A 23,041-nucleotide genomic window follows, 5' to 3' on the forward strand; every position below is an offset into this window, starting at 1 on the left:
ATTCAGTCTTTCAAGCATCAGCCATGTATCCAGGAAACATACTGTACTACCTAGTGCTTCAAATCATTGTTTTTGAATCATCATTAGGCTGTGGCTGGGTTACCTAGACATTATTCTGCCAGACACCTCAATCTGTTAAGTACCCACGAGTATACCCCTAAGTAGCTGACTGTCTCACATAATGTCAAAGGTTCAAGCTATACTGCAAAACAAAGAGGTTAAAGGGAGTAACCCTGATGAGTTGAACTTTGATAACCGAAGAGCCACTGTACATTTCTGACAATAGCTTTACAAGTCTTTCTGGAAAAGCTATTTATAGAAATAGAATAAAGTGTGCTTGTTTGATTTTTAAGTTTCACTGTTAACTTGGGTTGTCTCTATAACCACACTCACCAAATGATGTTAGGTTTTGGGCAATGATTTAGTTATCATTACAAGACATTATGGGTAGTCAAAATAACTTACCTCTATAGGGGAGCTGTTTCTTATTTACATTGTGGTTTCACTACTGTATCATCGTGTTAATTTTCATTGTGAGGTATTTCACCTGTAAGAACTGACAACGTGTCTTTATAGAAAGTAAGAAATTACTTCTGATGCATTTAATATGGGAATACAGTAGTTTATACATTCATTTAGGAAGTGAGTTATTATTGGTTCAGTTTTTCATGATACCATGACAGATATTTAGCTATGAAATGAATATTTAGGGTGTTGCCCTTTCCAAGAAAATTGTTGTTGTTGTTGTTTGTCTTTCGGCTTTTTCCCGGTAAGGGGTTGCCACAGCAGAACTCTGGTCTGATAATGATTGGCAGTAGATTTTTATGAAACACCAAGGTGCCAGCTCAGCGCCCAACCTTCAACGAAGGCACACCCATTTACGCACGCATGTCTTTCGAATGCTACCCAACCATGGTGAGGACATGTAGATTCCACACAGAAGGCACTCCCAAGCCACGCCAAGAATGGAGCGGGAGAACCTCTTGCTGTAAGGTAATGCTACCGCCATAAATAACACAACTTTTGCATCAAAAGTGTATAAGTAGCTATTAAATATGGTAAATAGATTATGTCTAATTCCAAAGATTTGTTAATAACACTTGTCTTAGAATGTGAACAACACACTTTAATAAAAAAAAATGAGACAGTAAATGCTTATATTATAAAATATTGTCAGATGAAGTCCAAGAATTTTTTTTGAGCATCAAGACATAGATAAGAATGCTTGGTCCCTAGACACTGCAAGGTAGCTGAAACAAACTGATTTGGAAGGATTTGCTTCTCTGTAACTCTTATTCCAAGCCCAGAAATGAAATAAGAAAACATGAGGATGTCTAGATACCAAAGAACCAGGCAGGTCTTTCCCTTCAATGTCAAAAGTAACCCAAATGGCGGTCTCTCCTCCTCAGGATACTTCTCTCTCAACTTTTCAGGCTCAGACAGTTGATAGTTTGTATTGTTCATGACACTCCTGTTAGGAAAATAATAGTCTTCATTGGAGACAGAATTATCTAGGTACTTACAGAGCAGGCCTCCTTCCCCTGTGTCAGTTCATTCTTCTAGACCTCTTCAAAGTCACAAAAACTGCAACAGTGGAAACGTTTGAAGTCTTAAAAAACTGGCAAGCTTTTTATTTTCAGGATGGATATAAAATGCTGTACTGTGTTTCTTTTGTAAGTATCTACATTTATTATCTTATAGGTAGTTTCATAATTCATTACTGAAATGTTTTTATAGGGCTCCATGAGACATTCTACATGCATTTTTCTTATCTTAGATCCATCCATCCTCAACCCTTTTTCCCATTTTGCACATGGAGTCGGGGTATCATTTCCACAGTGACAATCCTCTCAAGCCAAGATTTACGCTGCTGGGTGGCTAGCCCTGCCACGGTAGTTCATTCGCATCACTCACTCACACATACGCTCACCTACGACTAATTTAGTGTGTCCAGTTCACCAACTGCATGTCTTTGGAATGCGGGAGGAAACCGGAGTACCCAGAGGAAACCCACATGACTGCAGGGAGGACAAGCAGAGTCAGATGATGCTTGAAAATATTTATCATGTTCTAAATGAATTTTTGTTGCTTCATCATGTTCTAAATGCATTTCATTTGTTGTGATGGGAAAAGCGAATGGAATATTTTTCTTTGACTTAATTTGTGAGTGGCTTTCCTATTTTTGAAAATTCTTGACTGCTATATTCATTTTCATGCTGCAGGATTCTCAAAAGCAAAAACCCAACATTTCCAGAAGGCTCTTTTGTTGAGGCTAGAATTGGCTGGAGGACTCATTCTATTTCCGATGGCAAGAACCTAGATCTTATGCTTCCTGATTGGCCATCAAACATTCCGAGGTCCCTGGGACTTGGTATTATTGGCATGCCTGGGTAAGATTTACATCTGTACCAGTGAGGCAGTTTTTGTATTCTGTATATGGAATATCAATGTGTTTCTGTTAGAACAGTCATACAGCAATGATGTTAGTCTTGTATAACTATTGCTTTAGCATCTCATTAGATATTTTGATATGCATACCGTACTTGCAAAATTTAAAAAAAAAATGGCAGCACAATGGTTAAATTTCTACCCAGTTTGAAGGGAAGCAGTGAGCTGAGAGAACCCAAGGGTATAGCCACATATTTAGTAAAAGTACACCCATGGGAATCTCCATAGCAACTGCAGATAGGTAACCAAAATCAGTTCTTTAGGCAGTCCTGTATAGCTTTCCAGTTGCAAGGCTCCATTTGTGGTGCATGAAGTGCCAATATTATTCTCTAATATCAGGAAAAAAGCTAAACATATTAGACACTTCTCTAGCATGAGACCCACATGTAACAGTGCTTAGTGGTGCTTAACAAAAGTTTGGTAAGCACCCCTAAGTGCTCTTATGATTGTGGTTCATGCTAGGGGCATTGATGACTGGCAAAGAATAGTGGCAAAATATAAAATGTTTTAAAAGAATATAAAACTTCATTCTGGCATCACACTTATAGTGTGGCAAAACAAAGTGTCTAACAACTTTTAAAACTCTTTGTTTTTAGAGGAATACTTTGTTTCTGCTTGTTGTCTGTTTGGCAGTGCTAATGTGCTGTACTGGCTTTCAAAGGCTTTGAAAACCAGTATAACACTTCCTGCTTCTAAACTTTTTTTTTCTGTAACTGGTAGTACAGGGAAAAGATAAAACTCCATGCACTGCAAAGAATTACTATCATGTCTTCAGTCATAACTAGCTGTGTTCTTGACATATATGTCAAGATTCACCTGTTAAGCTTTACTCATGAGGTGAACTTTTTGGCATCCATAACATGAACAAATAATACACTGGTTATGATTGGTGACCCAATCAGAATCCTCTATGTTATGAGTAGTGCCTAATGTTGTTACATATGTTCTCTGTGGGAGGGGTATGGGGTACATAGTTATGTAGTTAGGGCATGAATAACAAAAAATGCTGTAACTTTGCCATGACTGGCTTGTGTGTCTGACAGAGGAAATAAATTAGGAAATAAATTGGCTTGTTTTTATGTCCACTGGTAAGATGGGTTGGAAGCAAAAAAAAAAAAATGTTCTTTTCATGTTTTATGGAAGTTGCTTCATCGAAACCGTTACCTGTTACATAAGTGCCAGATCAAAAGGATAGGTATCAACTCGGGAAACCTGTTAATTCATCACATCTCATTTTGTCAAGAAATAATGAATCTTTCCTGTTTTATTACCGATGTGCGATTTCCAGAATGAATGAACAGATGCAGGAATCTGTAATACTGACTGAAAGACCAAGCAACTCTGAGTAAAGACATAAGGCAAGCTAGTTAAGCAGTATTTCTACTCCAAGGTTGTGTGAGCTTAGAGTAAGCACTTTAGAAATCAGGAGAGTACAGTACTTCCCCCATACTGGGTTGTATAGGGGTTGGGGGGAGCAACCACCTTGTAATAGTATTGTATGAGGTATTTGGACAGTGTGTTTTCTAATTAATTTGGGTCTTAGTGGTTGCATTTTCCACAGTTTAGATACAATTCTTCAAGTCTTACTGAAATAAGATGCAGTAAATTGATATCAAGTCATTAAACTACAGTAAGTAATTTAACTGATATCATGTGTAACAGTAGTTATTACAAAACCTGTATTCTGTACATCTCCAGTTTCAGTATAGGCAGCAAGAATACCATTTTGTTTCACTCTTGTTTAATTTCTCCAAGTGTTTATGCTTTTTAACCCAGTGATGGGAATGGACCCTATTCCTAAACCAGGGAATAATTAAAGTTCACAAAATCAGTTATCTTTCATGTTTGTCAAAAAATGCTATTTTCCTCACCTACACTATACCCAGAATGCCTCATTCTGTAATTCATATGAAGTTACTTGTATCTGTAATATATTTAAGTATGTTAGAAGTACTTTTTTATGAGTCCAGTTAGTCCTCCTACCACTGGGACTATCTGGGTGTCCTTATTTCACACTGCTGTACTTGCAGCCTGTATGTCTTGATAATTTAAACCTTTACACCATTCAATAGTGACATTTTGATAACCAGTGCCCTTTACCCTTTACCCTTTTCTCTTTGCAATCACACTATCTGTCTTTCTGTTTTTTGTTTGTTTTTTTGCTTTTGCTTTAAACTGTATTATTAGATGATCCCATGTGGTTTTCATTTCATTATTACTTAACTTTCAGTAGTTCTTTGTGGCTCATGTTTTTAGTTTCTCAGCTATCTGTATGTTATAATGTTGACACGGTCTCCGGTGTAATACATGTATTATATCCTGCAACAAGAAGTGCAACTGCTGCTAGTTCTGTGCCACAAAACCTACAGTTGTCTGCATTTCCTATATTTTTCTACAGATCTTATGAATCACTGCATATATAGTTGACTTTCTTCAGCTGCCATTATTAGCCTTTCATCTGTTGGTTTAAATTCACCTCACCTTAACCAGGTCTTGATCAAAAAGAGGTTGTTCTAAGAATTTTCTCTAGTCTCTAATATAATTATAGGTCCCTCTCCCAAACTGTCTCTGGTTTGCTACTTAGTGATGTACATTAATTTTTAGGGTCAATCAGTGAAGAATGTAGTCAGTTAAAAAATGTCAGACGTTAACACTTTCATACTTCTATTTTTTATGAATCCACACTGATGCACTATCTACTGTGTGTGTGTCTCTTTCTTCTTACTTATACTCTCATGCACACAAGCACACAATCACAGACAAACACAGATACACAGATACAGATACACACACACACACACACACACACACACACACACACACACACACGCGCACACAAAATTACATACAAACACAGACATGCACGCACACAAACGCACACATACGCAAATGCAGACACAGAGACACACACACACACATACACACGCACACAATTCTTTTTTATTTTTAGTTCTTTTTTTAATTTTACACTCACTAAACAACAAAGTGTTGTTCGCAAGCATAAACAAGTGGCACCTGCTTGCTTTTGAAGTGTCTGAGCTTTGTGGCAGTTTAATATGCTGCCATGAAGTTGCACACTTGTTTTTTAGTGGGCATTATCTGTATATTAACATCCTTCTGGAGAACGGTCATGCTTCAGTCAAAATGTAATGCACAGTTTGTCCATTCTCTATACTAATATAGACACTGTCCTTGTTCGCCAAATGAGTTTTGTTAGAAATGTATTGTCATTTTATTGGTTCCTTACTTACAGAATAATCCTGCCCTTTTATAGGTTCATAGGTTCATAGGTTCATACTAGGCTATCTGCCCGAGGGCATTTATAAGCCTAGCCCATAGCCTTTAGGTTGGAGAAACTATGCCCATTATTTAGCTGTGCCTCTGTCTAGCAGTGACACTGAGGTAAATCTCCCATCCATTGGTCAAGATTTCTCTTAAACAAGGCCAGCGAGGTGCTTTGCCTCACATAAACCGGGATTTTGTTCCACAGCATAGGGAGTCTTTGGGTGATGAATCTATCTCTCCAGCACGTCCTATTAATAACCGTGTCTAGGTTTAAGTCTCCCGCCCTTGTGGCTCTGAGGGATCTACATTTTTTGAGATGAAGGATGTTCATCAGGTCTCGGTTTGACATTGCGTTGTATGTCAGGCATAGGTCCCTCTGAGCAAGGGGAACGCAACTGAATATAACTGGAGTTCTTTCAGTCGGGCAGCATAAGACAGATTTTTGAGACCCTTTATCCTTTTGGTGAGGAACTTTTGTGGCCTCTCCAGCTGCTGCAAGTGTCGGGTCAGGTACATTCTGAATGGGGCATTGTACTCAATCATTGGTCTGATGAGTGATGAGTATAGGGGACTATGACTTCCCTTGATCTGGATGTGAATCCCTTCATGATAAGGTGGGCAATGTAGAAGGTCTTCCTAACTACTTTAGCAATATGACTGTCGAATGAAAGGCTACTGTCAACCTGGGTTCCTAGGTCCCTAATAACTTCTTCTGTGTTCAGGGATTGCCACCTATTTGGTAGCTAGGTGACCTTATTTTTCCCAAGGGTATGACTATGCATTTCTTGGCATTTAACTTAAGGCCATGGCTCTGGCACCAGTTATCCGCTTCTGTGAGACCCTTCTGGAGGATATCTGTGTCGGATGTGTTTTCAACTCAGTTTGCAGTCATCTGCAAACTTTGTCAGCCATAACCCTCCTGTGTTTGCTTGTACTTCAGAAAAGTAGATGCCAAACAAGACAGGACTGAGCCCTGTGGGACACCACTTGTGACAGGCTTTGAGTCTGACATGGCACCAGCAACCCTGACCCTGTGTGTTCTGTCAGCCAGTTTGCAACCCATCTTGTAATGTATGGGTTTACATTTAAGTTGATGAGTTTTTCAATGATACCCGAGTGGGGTATTGTATCGAAAGCCTTCGCCAGGTCTAGGTAGGCTGTATGGACTGCCTTTCCCTCATCAATGGCCTTGGTGACTGTTTCAAAAAGTCGACCAAGTTTAGAAGGCATGATCTGCCTTTGACAAAGCCAAACTGGGTTGAATCCAAAGTCTGCAAATTCCCTATGTCTTTATTTATGAGATCCATTATGATCCTCTCCATGGCTTTGGAGATAAGGCTTGTCAAGCTAATGTAATTTGCCTTTGTGGAGTGGGACCACAGTCGCTGCGCCATTCCCTGGGTACGTATCCCGGAGACTAAGATTAAACAGCTGTCCTAACTGTGGATTTAATTCCTCGTTGAGTTCATGGAGCACACAGCCGGGGACACCATCAGGTCCCATGGATGCTGTGTTCTTTGCCTTGGTGAGAGCAGTTCTCACCTGGGCGTTAGAGATGTTTGGGGGCTACAATCATATGGTATAGATATCTCTCCTTTAGTTTGCACTGAACCTGTCAGCCAGTATGTTGGCAATGTCTGTAGGATCAGTAATCTTCACATCATTATGAACTAATTCTGAGCATATCTGGGAGTTTCCTCCTAGGTTTCTGACATAGCTAAAGAATGCCTTATGGTTGTCTTTAGAGTCCTTAGCTATTTTTCTCTCAAAATTAGCTTTGGATGATTTTATGAGAGCTCTCAGCTTTTTACTTATAGTGATCAGCGGTGTCTTACCTTTTAAGGATTTTGCTCTATCTTGTAGTAGCTTTCTCCTTTTGTTGTAGAGTTTGTTTATGGCTGGGGTCCACCAAACTGGACGCTTGCCTTTGGTACAAAGAGTCTTTGTTTTGCTTGGGATTGCCTGATCCATGCAGCCCTGCAGGTGCTGGTAGAAGGCATTTGTCAGTGATTCTGCGGTTTGAGTAATGTTAACCGCTGGCTCAGGGGCCTTAAAGGAGACCACACTAGTCTTTAGGAGTGTGAAGTCAAGTTCTTTACTGTGGTCTTTTTCATTTGGGGGGGGGGCGGGATGAGGACCTCCAGCGAGATTAGTTTGTGATCAGATCTCACCAGTGAGGGGTATACTTCTGGCACTGAACATTGTGCTCCCATGTTTGTGATGATGAGATCAAGTATGTTCTCTCCTCTTGTGGGGATGGTGACTAGTTGTTCCATGGCATTTGAGTTTATGAATTCCAGGAACTTTTGGGCTAGAGTGTTTGGGCTTGAGTAGTGTTCCCAGTCTATATTTGGGTAGTTGAAGTCACCTAGTATGATGGTGTTTGGAGATACATTTATCCTCCAGTGTTTTCAGGAAGGCCATATGAGGTTCCTGAGTTTGTGGCCTGTAACATGCTACAATTTTCAGAGCAGTCTTGCCTATGGTTAACTGCACCTGGATGGTTTCCATGCATCGCGATGCCACCAATCTTGAGGTGTGGGTGTCCTTGATGAATATGGATACCCTCCTCCTTTCTTCTTGGTGTTGTCCGGGTTTTGGGGCTGATATGAGGTAAAACCTGATAGTGCTGGGGTGCTCTCAGGAGCCTTGAACCAGGTTTCTGTCACAGCACAGACATCGATGTTCTCCATACTGAGAAGCATCTTGAGGTTGAGACTTCTGGCATTGAGCAGCATTACCCTTAGTTTTTTCTTTTTTTGTTCTAGGGTGGTAGGTTTAGAATTTGAGCCTTGCCTAAAAAGGCACTATGGGGTGGCAAGAGCCTTTGCCAGAATCCGAATCCCAGGGTGACAAGTGCAAGCCATCCCTTATGAGAAGCGTGGCTTGTCCAGCATGTCATCCCAGGCAGACAGACATTGGATCCCCTTTGAATGACACCAGAATTTAAGCCAATTGTTAAAGCTGATCATCTTATCTCTGTATTGTGGCATCATTCTCGGTGAAGGTAGGATACTGCTCAAGGTCAGGGTCATACCTGCTTGGGCTACATAATCAGAGAACTCCTCTATGTCTCTTTTCATGTAGTCCAAGGACTCAGGTCATTAACACCAGCGTGGACAATGATTGAATCGTACTTGTACCTGCTGTTGAGAGACCTGAGTGCATGTGTTATGTGGCGTATTCTAGCACCCCCAAGCAGCTTACTGTGACCTTCTCCTTACTCAGTCTCGTCAGTGTGTCTGACTATGGAGTCACCAATGACTAGTGTGTCTGGCATTGTGTTTGGCCTTAAGGGCTGTGACTGTTTGACACTCTGACTATGAGGTCTATGTGTTGCAGGTGTTGTGTTTTGAGGTGGTAGTTGTTTGCGTGTCTGCTTTGGTGGCCTCTGCTGTTTTGGTAGATTTTTGATCAGAGCCTCCGAGTATGTCTTTGTGTGTATATGTGTATGATTTGAGGTTGTGATGGTACTATGTGAGACTGGGTCTATAGTGTATGTGGTGACCTTCTCATCCTGTCTGGTCTTGCCAGTCCTGTGTTGAGAGAGCTCAGCCTCCAGTTTGGCCGTATAAGTACATCTCTCACATGTATTTGTGTTTTGTGGGAGGAGGAGAGGGTTGTCTGTGTACATGAGGCAGTTGTAACATTGCCTCAATATTCCCAGGTTCACCAGCTGAGTAGGAGAGGACACTAGCAACTGATCCCTCGACATGCTAGAAGGGAATAGACAAAAAAACTTTTAAAAGAGTTTTCGGGGGATGTGGGTGAGCAAGAAATGGGGTTTGCCTTTTTGGGGTACTAACTATACCTAGAGTGCTGTATCAAGGTGATAAGTACTGTAGGAGCAAGTGCTAGGTTTTACAGATAGAGTATAGTCTACTTGGAGTCAAGTAGAGATGATCTTTTTAGTTATAGGATACGCAGGTTAGATCAGTAGTATAGTTCAAGGAAGGTAGTTTTAAGGGAAAATTTGAAGAGTGTAGTTCATTAATGTTACACCTGTAAGTGTGACTCAAGAGGTTTTACTTATGTCATGAATAAATGTATGTGCTCACACATTGCCCACTCTTTGCCATTTATTCAAGTGTAATGGCCATCAGTGTATTTATTTATTATTGTAAGATTCTCTTACTCCTGGAAGGCTTTGTTGTATGTTGTTACTGTTAGAAAAATATGTATTAACATATGTGTGCAATGCTTATTTTAAATAAGGGAAGATTAACACGTTTTTATTCTATATGCAGCGTTAGTTCTATTTGAAGCTGAAAACATGCTTTTCTGAAATTATGCTTTCTGACACTGCAAGATGCACTCTGACCTAGTTTGCTAGCACAGCAAAATACATGTTTATGCTTTGGAAATGTACTGGAAAGCAGGTGATTTTCTGCTAGGTCAGGAAATTAAATAAAGAATAATAATAATTTCTGTAGATCCATTCATTATGGACAATAAGCTCTGTTCGTGCTAATGAAAAAGTGCACTAGCTGCAAGAAAGTTAGATACTCTAAACAATGAACTGCTTCAGAAATCTGTACTTGCATTGTGCTCGAATTAGCCATAGTACCTAGACTTGTAACATCGCATAGCAAGAAAGTTATAATTGACAGGTGGTCGTCAAGGCCATCCTGTTTACTGAAAAATCTTTTTAAAACTTTGAAGAGTCAGCTAGAAATGTGAGAAACATCTGTAAAGTAACAGAATTGTGAACTGGTGATCTACTACGTCAGACGTGGTGGGCAATGTCTTGAAAGAAAGGTATAAAAATTGTGACACTTCCTGATTTAGTCAGACAAACTCTGTAACTGCATTTTTTGTCTCCTTGCGCAAGAATAAAGATACCTGAACTGAACCTTATGCTTTTGGTCTTTTGAAGTATTTCCATTTTAACATTTTTTGGTCCTTTCGAGAGCCGGAAGCCTCCATTTAGCCTTGGATCAGATGGGCCAGGTGGCACGAAACTGCACAGGAAAGATACCACATCGGTTCTTCTTGTCCAAAAGACCTCCGACTGAATTGTCGTGCAAAAGAGGCCAGCCACTTTTCTGATCTATGACTGAAGGCGGGTTTCGTTTGAACCGTGAGTGACCAATCGCTGAGGCTCAGGTAGGGTGAATCTACTTTTTTCTGTTTTAGATCAGGGACTTGATTATATTTGTTCTGCTAAGAATTTGTTAGAATTCAGGGACAGAAATATTGCTATCTTGTCATAGATCAGGGAAACAGAATAAGTAGGCAGGTAGTCTGAAGGGACTGTAAACACTTGGTGGTACCACATTAAAATATAAAAGGGTTACGTAACATTTAAAAGGTTAAAACAAAATGGGTAATACGTGCACAAAAACAAAAAGACCCCAAAGCCCACCGTTAACAGAAGACGCAAAATATATGCAATCACAACACGCCGACATTAAATATTATACTAAATGGGTTAATAAATATGAATCTGATGGGAAACTAGAAAGATCCTCACTTATCAAACTTATAAGACAGCTAAAAACCGATTCTAAAGGTTGGGTTAAAAAAACAGCGCAAATTAGGAGTTCCTCAGGCACACAGGTGGAATGAGGAAGCAAACCGAAGAGAACAAAAGAATAAAAATTCAAAAGGAATGTTTTTGGACAAAGAGGATAATAACTTAGTTATAGCATCGGCCCCTCCACCCCTATGATCCCGGTTCCTTTACCAGCTCCCTTACCGGAATATGAAGCAAATGAACAAACTGGCCCACCTCCATGATATCCAGCTATTCCTATAAAACCGTTTGTTAGAGATCCTATCGAGACTAGGTCTCGAACACGTAATTTAAAAGGGGATATTGAATTGTATCAAATAAATGGAAATTCACGAGCTATGAGTGAAGAAGATATATGCCCACTCATAGAAGTACCAAATCCTCAGGCAGGACAAGAAGGGCAGGACCCAACTCTTTTAGTATACAGACCATGGACACCGGAAGATATCCGGAAAGCCACAGAGGGAATTCCCCATCCAAAAGTTAATTTTAGAAAATTCTTAGAAGACTTACAAGGCATGAGGTTAAGTTATCACTTAAACGGAGAGGAGGTAGAAAAAGTAGTCAGACAAATAATAGGTCCAGATTGGCACATGATCAGTGGCAACTGGAATCCCCGTGATGCTGCACTTAGGCCCCTCCCACATAGCAGCGCAGAACTGGATAACAGAGTGAAAGGTCTGACAGACCAAATCTCTGAGAAATGGAAGCCTAGGGCAGACTGGACTTGCATTAATCAATGCATTCAACAAGAGGGTGAAACTGTTGATAGATATTTTTCTAGATTGCTAGAATGTTTTAATGACCATTGTGGAATGCAAGTTCCCGAAGATCAGACACAAGATTCCCCATATGAACAGCAGTTAAAGATGCATTTTTAAAAGGCAGTATTGCACCCATAAGCAGTTTTATTACAAAGCATATGGTAGACCACCATACAAGCAGACTACAATCACTGCTTGAATATGCTAGACATGCTAAAAGGCATTTTAATAACAAAAAGAAAAAGAAAGCCCAAGTATTTGCTGTAGAGGACGGAGAAGTTTATTTAGTACAGTCCGAGAAAAAAGGCAAAAAGAATACCCAGGGAAACAAACAATCTGATTAGCGATCAGAAGACTTTGAAGGGAGGAAGAAGAGAGGTGAGTGCTTTAAATGCGGTAAAAAGGGACACCTGGCAAAGGATTGCAGGAAAAATAAAAAGGCAGCAATGGAGGATAAAAATGATGAGGGTGAGGACTGACTATATGAAAGTCAGGAATCACTAGATAGGAATAATAGAGAAAAGACAAATGAAAATGTGAAAGAAGGAGCAGAGAATGTGATAGAAGAAATAGAGGAAGTACAGGAAGCTACCGATAGTGAAGAAAATGAAATATTAGACCTAGCCTTATTGAGTTTAGAGCTCTATTTAGCTGACACAAAACCAGAAGTTACACTCCTGGTAGAGGGGAGGGTAGTCAAATTTCTGTGCGATTCAGGGGCATCACGAACCCTGGTACACTCCTCCAAACTACCAGAAAATTCAGAATCACATGATTTTATACTAGTGAAAGCAGCTAATGGACAGCTGTATTGGGAGCCTCTCTCCCATAACATTACAATAACAGATCCTGTTTCAGGATTGACCCAAAAAAAACAAAATTGTTGTTTCTGCAAAATGCCCAGTAAATCTTTTAGGCAGAGACCTTATGCAACTATTTAGCATAGCAGTAGTTCCAACCATGCAGGGTATGGAAGCAAAGCGACAGACTAATACTTTTGCAGTGCAAACGGAAGGTGAGACATTTTATTGGTACAGCCAAGACTTGGTTACGACCGGCCCTGGAGCAATTATTGAAGAGTTAATGAATGTAGCTATCAGTAAGTTCCCCTCCCTTTACATTGATATACAACATCTGTTGCACTGTACCCTGTATTATCGCAATACACCAGGACCTGACAAGGAATATGAATAAGAGTTATTTAAAAATCGTGCAAACAGATTTGCACTGTGTAATCTGTACTGGGATATGAAAGGGAAGAGTTTAGTTAGCTGTTCATTACCCCAGGAGTTCTTTGCACTTTATAAATCAAATCAATTACCACATGTTAGTTTAACAAAAGAGAAAAATTTTAAATGGGTAAATCTGGGAGAAAAAGTTACCAGATGGGAAAAGCAGACAGAATCAGAACTATCAGAACAGGGAGTTCAAAGACAAAAATTGAACTGGATAACACAAACATATCCAGCTGTACACTCGCAGTCCAGTGAGGACAGCTGAGAAACCTTCTTATTAGAAGAGGAAGAAAAAGCCTTATTAAACATACCAGAAACTTTCTGGTCAACAGGAAAATCAGACGTAGGACTTATTCGCACAGCAGGACCAGTTACTATCACGCCAAAGTCAGCATTTAGACCACAAAAAAGACAGTACCCCTTAAGAAAAGATGCAGAGGCAGGTATTAAACCTATCATAGCAGCTTTACTTAAGGAGGGAATACTGGTGGAATCTCCTGATTCACCATGTAACACACCCTTATTCCCAGTTAAAAAAGCAAATGGAGAATGGCGTATGGTCCAAGATTTACAAGCTGTGAATGACACAGTTATTTCAAGAGCACCTACGGTGCCAGATCCACACACCTTGTTGAATGATTTAAAACCTCAACAGAAGTATTTTTCTGTGGTAGATATCAGCAATGCGTTCTTTTCAATACCGATACACCCAGACAGCCAGTATTGGTTTGCATTTACATTTCAGGGGAAACGGTATACATATACACGATTACTACAGGGATATTGTGAAAGCCCAACAATATTCTCACAAGAGATGGCAAGTAATTTAGCAAGATTTACCCTGCCGAGAGGTAGTCAAATTTTACTTTATGTTGATGACATCCTGCTGGCCGCCCCCACCCAGCAAGATTGTAAGGAAGATACTGTAGCATTATTGAAATTTTTAGCTGCTGAAGGACACAAAGTAAGCAAAAATAAATTGCAGCTTTGGAGAAAACAAGTGAAATACCTTGGATATGTAATATCCAAAGATGGCAGAACATTAGATGAGGACAGAAAAGTAACGATCTTACAAGCACCAAAACCCACAACCAAGAAGGAAATGATGTCCTTCCTGGGTACAACTAATTTTTGTTGAAGCTGGATCCCAAACTATGCTTTGGAATCTGCACCATTAACCAACTTGATTTTTAAGAAGCCTATGGCAGCACAAGATTTAATACAGTGGACACCAGAAGCAGAATTAGCTTTCTGTAAACTGAAACAATTGATAGCATCATCATTAGTCTTAGGATTACCAAATTATCACAAATGTTTTTTTCCAAATTGTAGATTGCAAGCAAGGTTATATGACATCAGTGTTGACTCAACAGCATGGGGACAAACAACGCCCCATTGCTTATTATTCATCACAACTAGACCCAGTGGCACAGTCTCTACCCCACTGTGTACAAGCAGTAGTTGCAGCTGCAATGGCAGTGCAGGCTTCAGCCTCAGTAGTGTTATTTCACCCTCTCACATTGAGAGTGGCTCATGCAGGCGCAATTATTTTACTGCAAGAAAAAGTAGCATATCTTTCCCCTGCTAGGCATCTTTCTTGTATGACTATATTGGTGAGCCAACCTCACATGACAGTTGAACGATGTACTACTTTGAATCCTTCTACCTTGCTCCCAACTCCTGCAGATGGCACACCTCATAGCTGCTCGCAGGTAATTGAGCAAAAGACACTGCCTAGAAAAGACCTCACGGATGTTCCCTTGGATGATGCCAAGGTGACATATTATGTGGACGGCTCATGCAGAAAGAGTCCTACAGGACAAAACCTAGCAGGTTATGCAGTAGTTTCTGATACTGAGATTGTAGAAGCAAAACCCTTACCACATAGCTTATCTGCACAAGCAGCAGAATTGATTGCCTTGACATGGGCATGTACCTTAGCAAAGGATAAAAAAGTGAACATTTTTACAGACAGCCAGTATGCTTTTTCTACTATACATGTTTTTGCACAGCAGTGGAAAAATCGAGGAATGGTGACATCTACTGGCAAACCAATTAATCATGCACAGTTTATTTTAGATTTATTAGAATCTATTCAGTTACCTCAGAAAGTAGCTATTTGTAAATGCATAGCTCACACTAAACAACAAGATAGGATTTCAAAAGGCAATGCGAGAGCTGACACAACTGCAAAGCAAGCAGCCTCAGAAGCATTTCTTTTGAACGAGGAATTACAACCCTCTGAGATTTTAGACTTAGAAATGTTGAAAACAATGCAGACACTTACTACATGAGCTGAGAAACAAAAGTGGGAAAGACGAGGAGCAATTCTCGAGAAAGGGCTGTACATCTCCAAAGAGGGAAAACCAATATTACCATCTAATTTATTTAGATATGCAGCTTTGTTGAGCCATGGGCAGTGCCATGTCTCAACAGGGGGGATGGTACAGTTAGTAAAACGGGTATTCACTACATATGGATTTACAAATTACACAAAAAAATTTTGCCTGTCGTGCCACACTTGTAATAAACATCATGCACAAGGGGCATTAAAGCCCAAGCAAGGGAGTTTCCCTACACCACCATATCCGTTTCATACTATCTGTATGGATTTCATTGAACTAAGCAAATGTGAAAATAAAAAGTACTGCCTTGTCGTTGTGGATATGTTCTCCAAATGGGTGGAGGCCTTTCCGACCAGTAAACCAGATGCGGTCACTGTTGCAAAGACTCTAGTTAAAGAAATTATTCCTAGATTTGGCATACCGGAAAGGATCTACAGTGACAATGGTACACATTTCGTTAACCAAACTATACAGCAGTTAAGTCAGTATTTTGGGATTTCTTTAAAACATCACTGTGCATATCACCCTCAATCTGCAGGGTTAGTAGAGAGGCACAATGGAGTTTTAAAGAATAAGCTTAAGAAACTCATGGTAGATACACAGAAGAACTGGGTGCACTGTTTGCCCCTGGCACTGTTGAACATGAAAACTGTTCCGAATGCAAAAGGACTGACACCTTTCAAAAAGATTTTTGGAAGAGCTTATTATATACCTCAGTGGAAACCTCTCATGCCTGCAGACCAGGAAGCAGATTGGACACTTGCAGAGTACATGAGGAGTATGCTAAATAGCAAACATCTTTTACAGTTTAATTCTGTTTCAGATAAAGACCAAACCGAGCCATCTGGAGTGGCAGTAGCCCCAGGCACTTGGGTCTTGGTGAAGACAATCAAGAAGAAGAATTGGACGACTCAAAAGTGGGAAGGTCCATATCAAGTACTGCTGAGCATGCCCACAGCAGTCAAGATTGCAGAACGTTCATCTTGGATTCATTTGACACACTGTAAACTAGTCAAAAACTTTGAACTTGATAAAACTTTTGCTAACACACAGCAGCAGTAAAATGACAGGACTCAAAGATAATAGAAATGCTGAACGACTTCAGCAGTGTTGCATAATCATTTTGATAACTGTACTAGTGACAATGTTCTTTTTGCTGTGGCTTTTGCTGTGACCTTTCTTTTCTTCAGCCACATCAGCTAGACTGAACAAACGTGAGTCGACATTCATAGACTGGCATCCGAACTTTAACACTTACCAAGCAATCAAATATGTGTATGCTGAGACTTCTAATATTTCAAATTGTTGGATTTGCACAGCTATACCAACAGCATACGGGGGATTATTGATGGCTGCTGTCCCCCTAGGGGTCAATGAGACCTGGGAAAACTTGATCTTTGAAACTACACCTGTTAAATCTAGAGACAAAATTGCATTGTTCCTACCTGTTACACAAAAAGGAATTGTGTGTTTTTATAAGAATGATATGATTCAGGTGGGTTGGAGCAAATGTAATGTGACTATTTCTTATAAATGTTATATTAAAACTAAAAATGCAGAAACAATCTGTGATGCAGATTATGACTCATATTTTGAGTCCTTGCATAAAACTATTAGTGAAGTACAACATAATCCTGTTCTTTTAAAGCAACTGTCTATTATAGATAAGAAAATCTTTCATGCAGGGAAAGTATATATCAGTACCAAAGTAGAAAACTGTTATTTTGTGTGTGGGAAAAAGGCATACAAATGGTTGCCTGAGAATTGGTCCGGCAGTTGTTTTTTGGGTTACCTGGTACCGGCCATAAGACGCACTATAACTTTACCTCATGGGAGAATTCGGAATGTCAGAGATGTTGCAAATAAACCTGGAAATCCAATCAAGAAACCTGAGAATCCAATGGGACAGATCATAGCAGGCTGGAAAAACCATAACTCCGTGAAAGACAAAAGTAAACTAGCACACATGGACTTGAGTGACACTATCATATCCTGGGCTGGCATAGCCCCTGCATATGGCGCAGTTAAATCAATTTGGAAACTGAGAAAACTATCCAAACTTCTCGAGGTCATGAGCAATGCAACTTTTTCCACTCTCGAATTAATGACTGATGAACTGAATGCAATGAGAACTGTGGTGCTTCAAAACCGCATGGCTCTTGACTTCACCCTAGCGGCGAGAGGTGGTACGTGCGCTTTAAACAAAGACAAGTGTTGTTCGTTCATTCCTGATAATAAACATGAAATCAACAATCATTTGGAGGTGATTAAGCAGGTGTCAGACATGACCAGGCCAGGCCCAAACCCACTGATGGACTTTTTCCAGAATTTGTTTGGGGGGGTGGGGTTCCATCTTAATGAATATACTGATTGCCATTTGTGTGGGTATACTACTGTTAGGAGCATGTATTTGCTGTGGCATTCCCTGCATGAAAAAATTAATCAAAGACTTTATAGACATGTCAGTTTCTGAGACTTTGTATCAAAATACTGAAATTGAAGAACTGTTGAAAAAAGAAACACTTTCATAAGTTTAAACTGAATGACTCTCTTAGCTGCAAATCCTCAAAGGAAGAGGTTAGGAGAAGAAACAAATTGTTTATGCTTTCGAAATGGAATAAAAAGTATTAACAGGGGGGAAATGTTAGAAAAATATGTATTAACATATGTGTGTAATGCTTATTTTAAATAAGGGAAGATTAACACATTTTTATTCTATATGCAGCATTAGTTCTATTTGAAAGTGAAAACATGCTTTTCTGAAATTCTGCTTTCTGACACTGCAAGATGCACTCTGACCTAGTTTGCTAGCACAGCAAAATACATGTTTATGCTTTGGAAATGTACTGGAAAGCAGGTGATTTTCTGCTAGGTCAGGAAATTAAATAGAGAATAATAATAATTTCTGTAGATCCATTCATTATGGACAATAAGCTCTATTTGTGCTAATGAAAAAGTGCACTAGCTGCAAGAAAGTTAGATACTCTAAACAATGAACTGCTTCAGAAATCTGGACTTGCATTGTGCTCGCATTAGCCATAGTACCTAGACTTGTAACATTGCATAGCAAGAAAGTTATAATTGACCGGTGGTCGTCAAGGCCATCCTGTTTACTGAAAAATCTTTTTAAAACTTTGAAGAGTCAGCTAGAAATGTGAGAAACATCTGTAAAGTAACAGAATTGTGAACTGGTGATCTACTACGTCAGATGTGGTGGGCAATGTCTTGAAAGAAAGGTATAATAATTGTGACTCTTCCTGATTTTAGTTAGACAAACTCTGTAACTGCATTTTTTGTCTCCTTGCGCAAGAATAAAGATACCTGAACTGAACCTTATGCTTTTGGTCTTTTGAAGTATTTCCATTTTAACAGTTACCACTACCACCTATCCCTCTTTGCCCAGGAAATTCTTATTTTGGTAACTGTGTGCTGCAAAATAAAACGTGAAAAATATTAAATGCCCTGAGATTTTAAGAAAAAAAATATTTCCTAAGCTTTCTGTAGAAGTTACACAAGACAAGCAGTTTGTATCTAAAACATATATTTTTTCACTTATTATTTAGTAAGTACACTGGACACAATTGTCCCTTAGGAACACTGTCTGGTTAAGTGACTTGTTCATTCCTCACACATTAAGTTAATGAATGTGGAGGGAATCAAACCAGGCACCCATGCTCTGTTCTGGAGATATCTGTCAGTGCCATGATCCTGGTATAAACCCCTATGCTGAGAACCCACTTGACTCTGGGGTTACAATATTACTATATTCCTTTCGGCAATGTATAGTACTACCCATTCTCAAAAACAACTAATCCTGTCATTATCTGTCTAAATTCCTACAGTGTAGTACCTGGTAGAAAGTGCACAATAAAAAACATACACATAATTAATTCCATAAATCCCTCATAGGTTAGCTGCCATTGCAGGCTGTTTTGAGCCCAGAAATTTTCCTTTCCAAAGGTGAGAATTAAACCCTGTACCATGTGTCTGTGAGGTAAACACCTTAACCATTATGCCAGCCCCAACCTACAAATATTAAGGACTCAGTAGACTATTGTATGCCTAGCTGTTGACTAGACAAGGACCAAAGGTGAGAATCAAATACTGTATCTTGTGTCTGTGAGGTAAACACCATAACCATTATGCCAACCCTCAACTTTTATTGTTGCATAATAGCCTTTCTCATCTATTAAAATTTCCTCTACTGCAAATAAACACATTATTAATATGTAAAGCATTGCATTCCTTTATCTGGTACCAATGGAAAAATTAAATATCTACCCTCATCTCATATAAAGCTATGATCCAAGGATGTGCTTTCCTTAAGTATATCGTTGTTCTACCTTTTCTGGATGGATTAATCAGCCTACCGGTACTCCATGTAAGCAATCTCATCACGTGCCTATCAAAAAACTACTTTCCCCAGTCTTCTTACTAAAGCTGTCTATGAACGAATATCAAGGGTGGACCACTTCTGTATGTTTTCTTGCCAAATATAAATATTTGTATTCGATCAGTAACTATTAACCTGCTTAAGAATAAGGCCTTTTTTTGCAAAATCTATTTACTATAAAAACTAAATAGAGCTCAAAGCAAATAAATTAATATAGCATTATTTTAATTTTTTTCAGACCCTCCCCCAAACCCATAATGGGTACCTCAGCTATGTCTCCCTTACATATCTCAACAGACGATTTTGTGTCTGTACTCCTATACTAATAACCAAATTTGTAGGTTTCCTGTTCCCCACCACCAGTTTGTCATATTTATGAAACATTAACTGCATTGAGCTGCAAAATATTTCTGTAATCAACTGTAAAAGAGTATACATGAGGTAGAGAACCTGTAACTCATGTTTGTAGTAAATTAACTGCATTAATAACTGCACTTTTCCAACTTGAACTCAACAAAATATATTATTTGTTTAACAATGATAATCTTTCATATTGTTATAACTGCCCATCACTGTCCATTGATATCCAACACAATTACGTTAAGTATTTATCAATAGGAATTAATCTCTAAACCTTCAAGTAAAATTGCAAGTGTAGCTGAGGTGAGAAGTATACTAATATCAGAAAGTCAACAAATCCAAATATTTGCTTAATATTGAGATTAGTGAAGAGCTAAGCTAGCATTCACCAGAGAGATGTAAAACCTGGCCAGCCATATGTGTTCTAACTGACCCCAATTCACTTTGCAACCTGGCCACCCCCATGTACCTAAGTTGAACATCTGACATTAAAAGTAATTACAACATTAGAGAATTCCTTCATATAGTTTAACTAATTCATTATGAATATGACCAAAGTAATTATCATTCTTAGTCATTTCTTGCACAAAAACTAAACTTTGCTAGCTTCAGTTGTCAGTTTCATTCCAAGACAACCATTTAGCAGGCAACTCTAAGCAGCAGTACATATTAACTTCTAAGACCTTGAGATATCTGTGTGAATTTCTGTGCAGTCTTCACACAGAAACTCTTTACAGCAAGGAATAAGCAAAATATTTTACATCTGGATGGTTTTCAAAAATTTAGTGCAGTAAAAAAACAACGGAGTCATAGTTTGCTGACACAGTCTTACAGCCTTACATACCTACAGTTCCAAGGTATCGGCCATTTATTCACACATATAATTCTACCAACATGTTCCTCAGTCATTAGTCATATTGGTTCCTCATTTCCAAAGTCGCACAGGAGTTCATCATATATAGCAACAAAATTTGCCTATGAAGTTACATTCACCCTGCCATCTCTAGCCTGCACTCCCTCCCAGCACACTCCCAACAAGCAAATACTGTTTATTCAGGTCTATGTTGAATGGCCAAACTTACATTTCAATGAAATCCACTTGGCCAAGACCACTTCTCCGAAAACCCATTCAACTGAAACCACGAACTGACAAAAACCTTTACCTGTGAAAGGAACCACTTGGCCACCATGGTGAACTTTGCCCTTTCACCAGTGTAGTGTGATTTCAGAGTTGGTATATTTAAATAAGGGGGGGGTCCATTAAGGGTTTATTTGAGGTGGCCAAGTGGTTGCTTTCACGGGGAAAGATTTTTGGCAGTCTATGGTTTCAGTTGAACGGGTTTTTGAAGAAGTGGTCTCGAACAAGTGGGTTTCTTTGAAATGTAAGTTCAGTCATTCAGCATAGACCAACAGTTATATACTATGCAATAATTAAAGAATTGTAATTGTACAGTGCTAATTCCCACAGGACATGATATACCTACACGTGAGTCATAATATCTCAGTTCCTTATGATTATTTACCAGCTGATAGGGACACATTCTGCCTTTGCTGCATTCTGTATTTAAAAATAGGAAACTACACATATCCAAGTATCTACCTCAGTTTTCTACACCCTGAGAAATGTTTTCTACTGATTAATTACGCTTTTGAGTTGTACCACCACTCATTTCCAAAGTCAGGTGGTTGGCTAACATTTGGATCTTCGAACTCGTATTCTTGTATACAGTTCAAAGCGTCTTCTGATTACAGAAAAGGTTTTCTACAGCAAGTGTTTAAAATGATGGGCTATAATGACACCCTGAACTTTAGTTTCTTCAATTGACATCCATGCCTTACCTCCTTTTGATGATTGGACTGAAAACTCATTTAAAAAATGTTTCTGTGTTTTGCAATCTTTTGTCAAACCTCTAAATAACAGACAACAGTGTTTGGCCCTTTAATACAAAAATATCAGAGCTTACTAAAATATAATGAGATTGTCTGGCTGCAACCACTGGCCCTGGCTAGGAAGTTTGATATGCTCTCTGAGGTCTGGTATAGCTTGCCTGTATACCAATCCATGTTGCCAACCTTTCCTTCATAAAAGCCACATCTATCTTTCTCTGGCACACCAGTACTTGGGATATTTTTCCTGTGGTACTGTCTTCTTTTGTCTGTCTGTCTAGCTTGCAACATTTCCAATTTCACTTTTAAAGTAACATGCAGCTCCTTCAGCATTTTGTTCTACTGTTGTACTATCACAATGGTGTCTAAATGGTTGTCCTGCACTGATCTTTTGAATCCAAACCAGAATTTGTGATACCTTTGAAGAGTCACTAGATTCAAATACTTGCCTGCTTTTATCGAATGAGGCAGTTGTTTTTTCATGTCCTCCATGTGATTGACCAATAAGACCAACATTTCAATAATTTTCAGTTAGTTTATAATGGTTGTTTAAATCTTTTGCCAACTTTTTAGTGAATGTGAAGCTATCACCTAAACACCCTTCAAAGTATAATTTTTCTATATTTACAACAATCCACTTCAGGAGTAACCAGGGGGACAAACTGCTTTTCAAAGTAACATTATGAGAACACTTGCCCAGTTATGTTTATGTTTTTATATAAAACAGCTAATTTTCAAAAAATGTCTACATTATCAGTTTACTAAGAAATAGACAGTGTCAGCATGGTGTTTCACTTGGTGCTCTTATT

At 39.1% G+C, this 23,041-nt stretch overlaps 1 protein-coding gene across 3 annotated transcripts in view; it reads left to right on the forward strand.

Moving 5' to 3' along the window:
• Positions 1-23,041, forward strand: part of LOC122793216 (prostaglandin reductase 1-like) — a 401,739-nt gene that overhangs the window by 267,746 nt on the left and 110,952 nt on the right. For all 3 annotated transcript variants that reach the window (XM_044061055.1, XM_044061054.1, XM_044061053.1), the window contains exon 5: positions 2,223-2,390. In XM_044061055.1, the coding sequence (XP_043916990.1) occupies positions 2,223-2,390 (168 nt within the window). The remainder of the gene's footprint in view (positions 1-2,222; positions 2,391-23,041) is intronic.

Source organism: Protopterus annectens, chromosome 2.part0 (assembly GCF_019279795.1).
Source record: "Protopterus annectens isolate FY-2018-M chromosome 2.part0, PAN1.0, whole genome shotgun sequence".
Classification (NCBI taxonomy): domain Eukaryota; kingdom Metazoa; phylum Chordata; order Ceratodontiformes; family Protopteridae; genus Protopterus; species Protopterus annectens.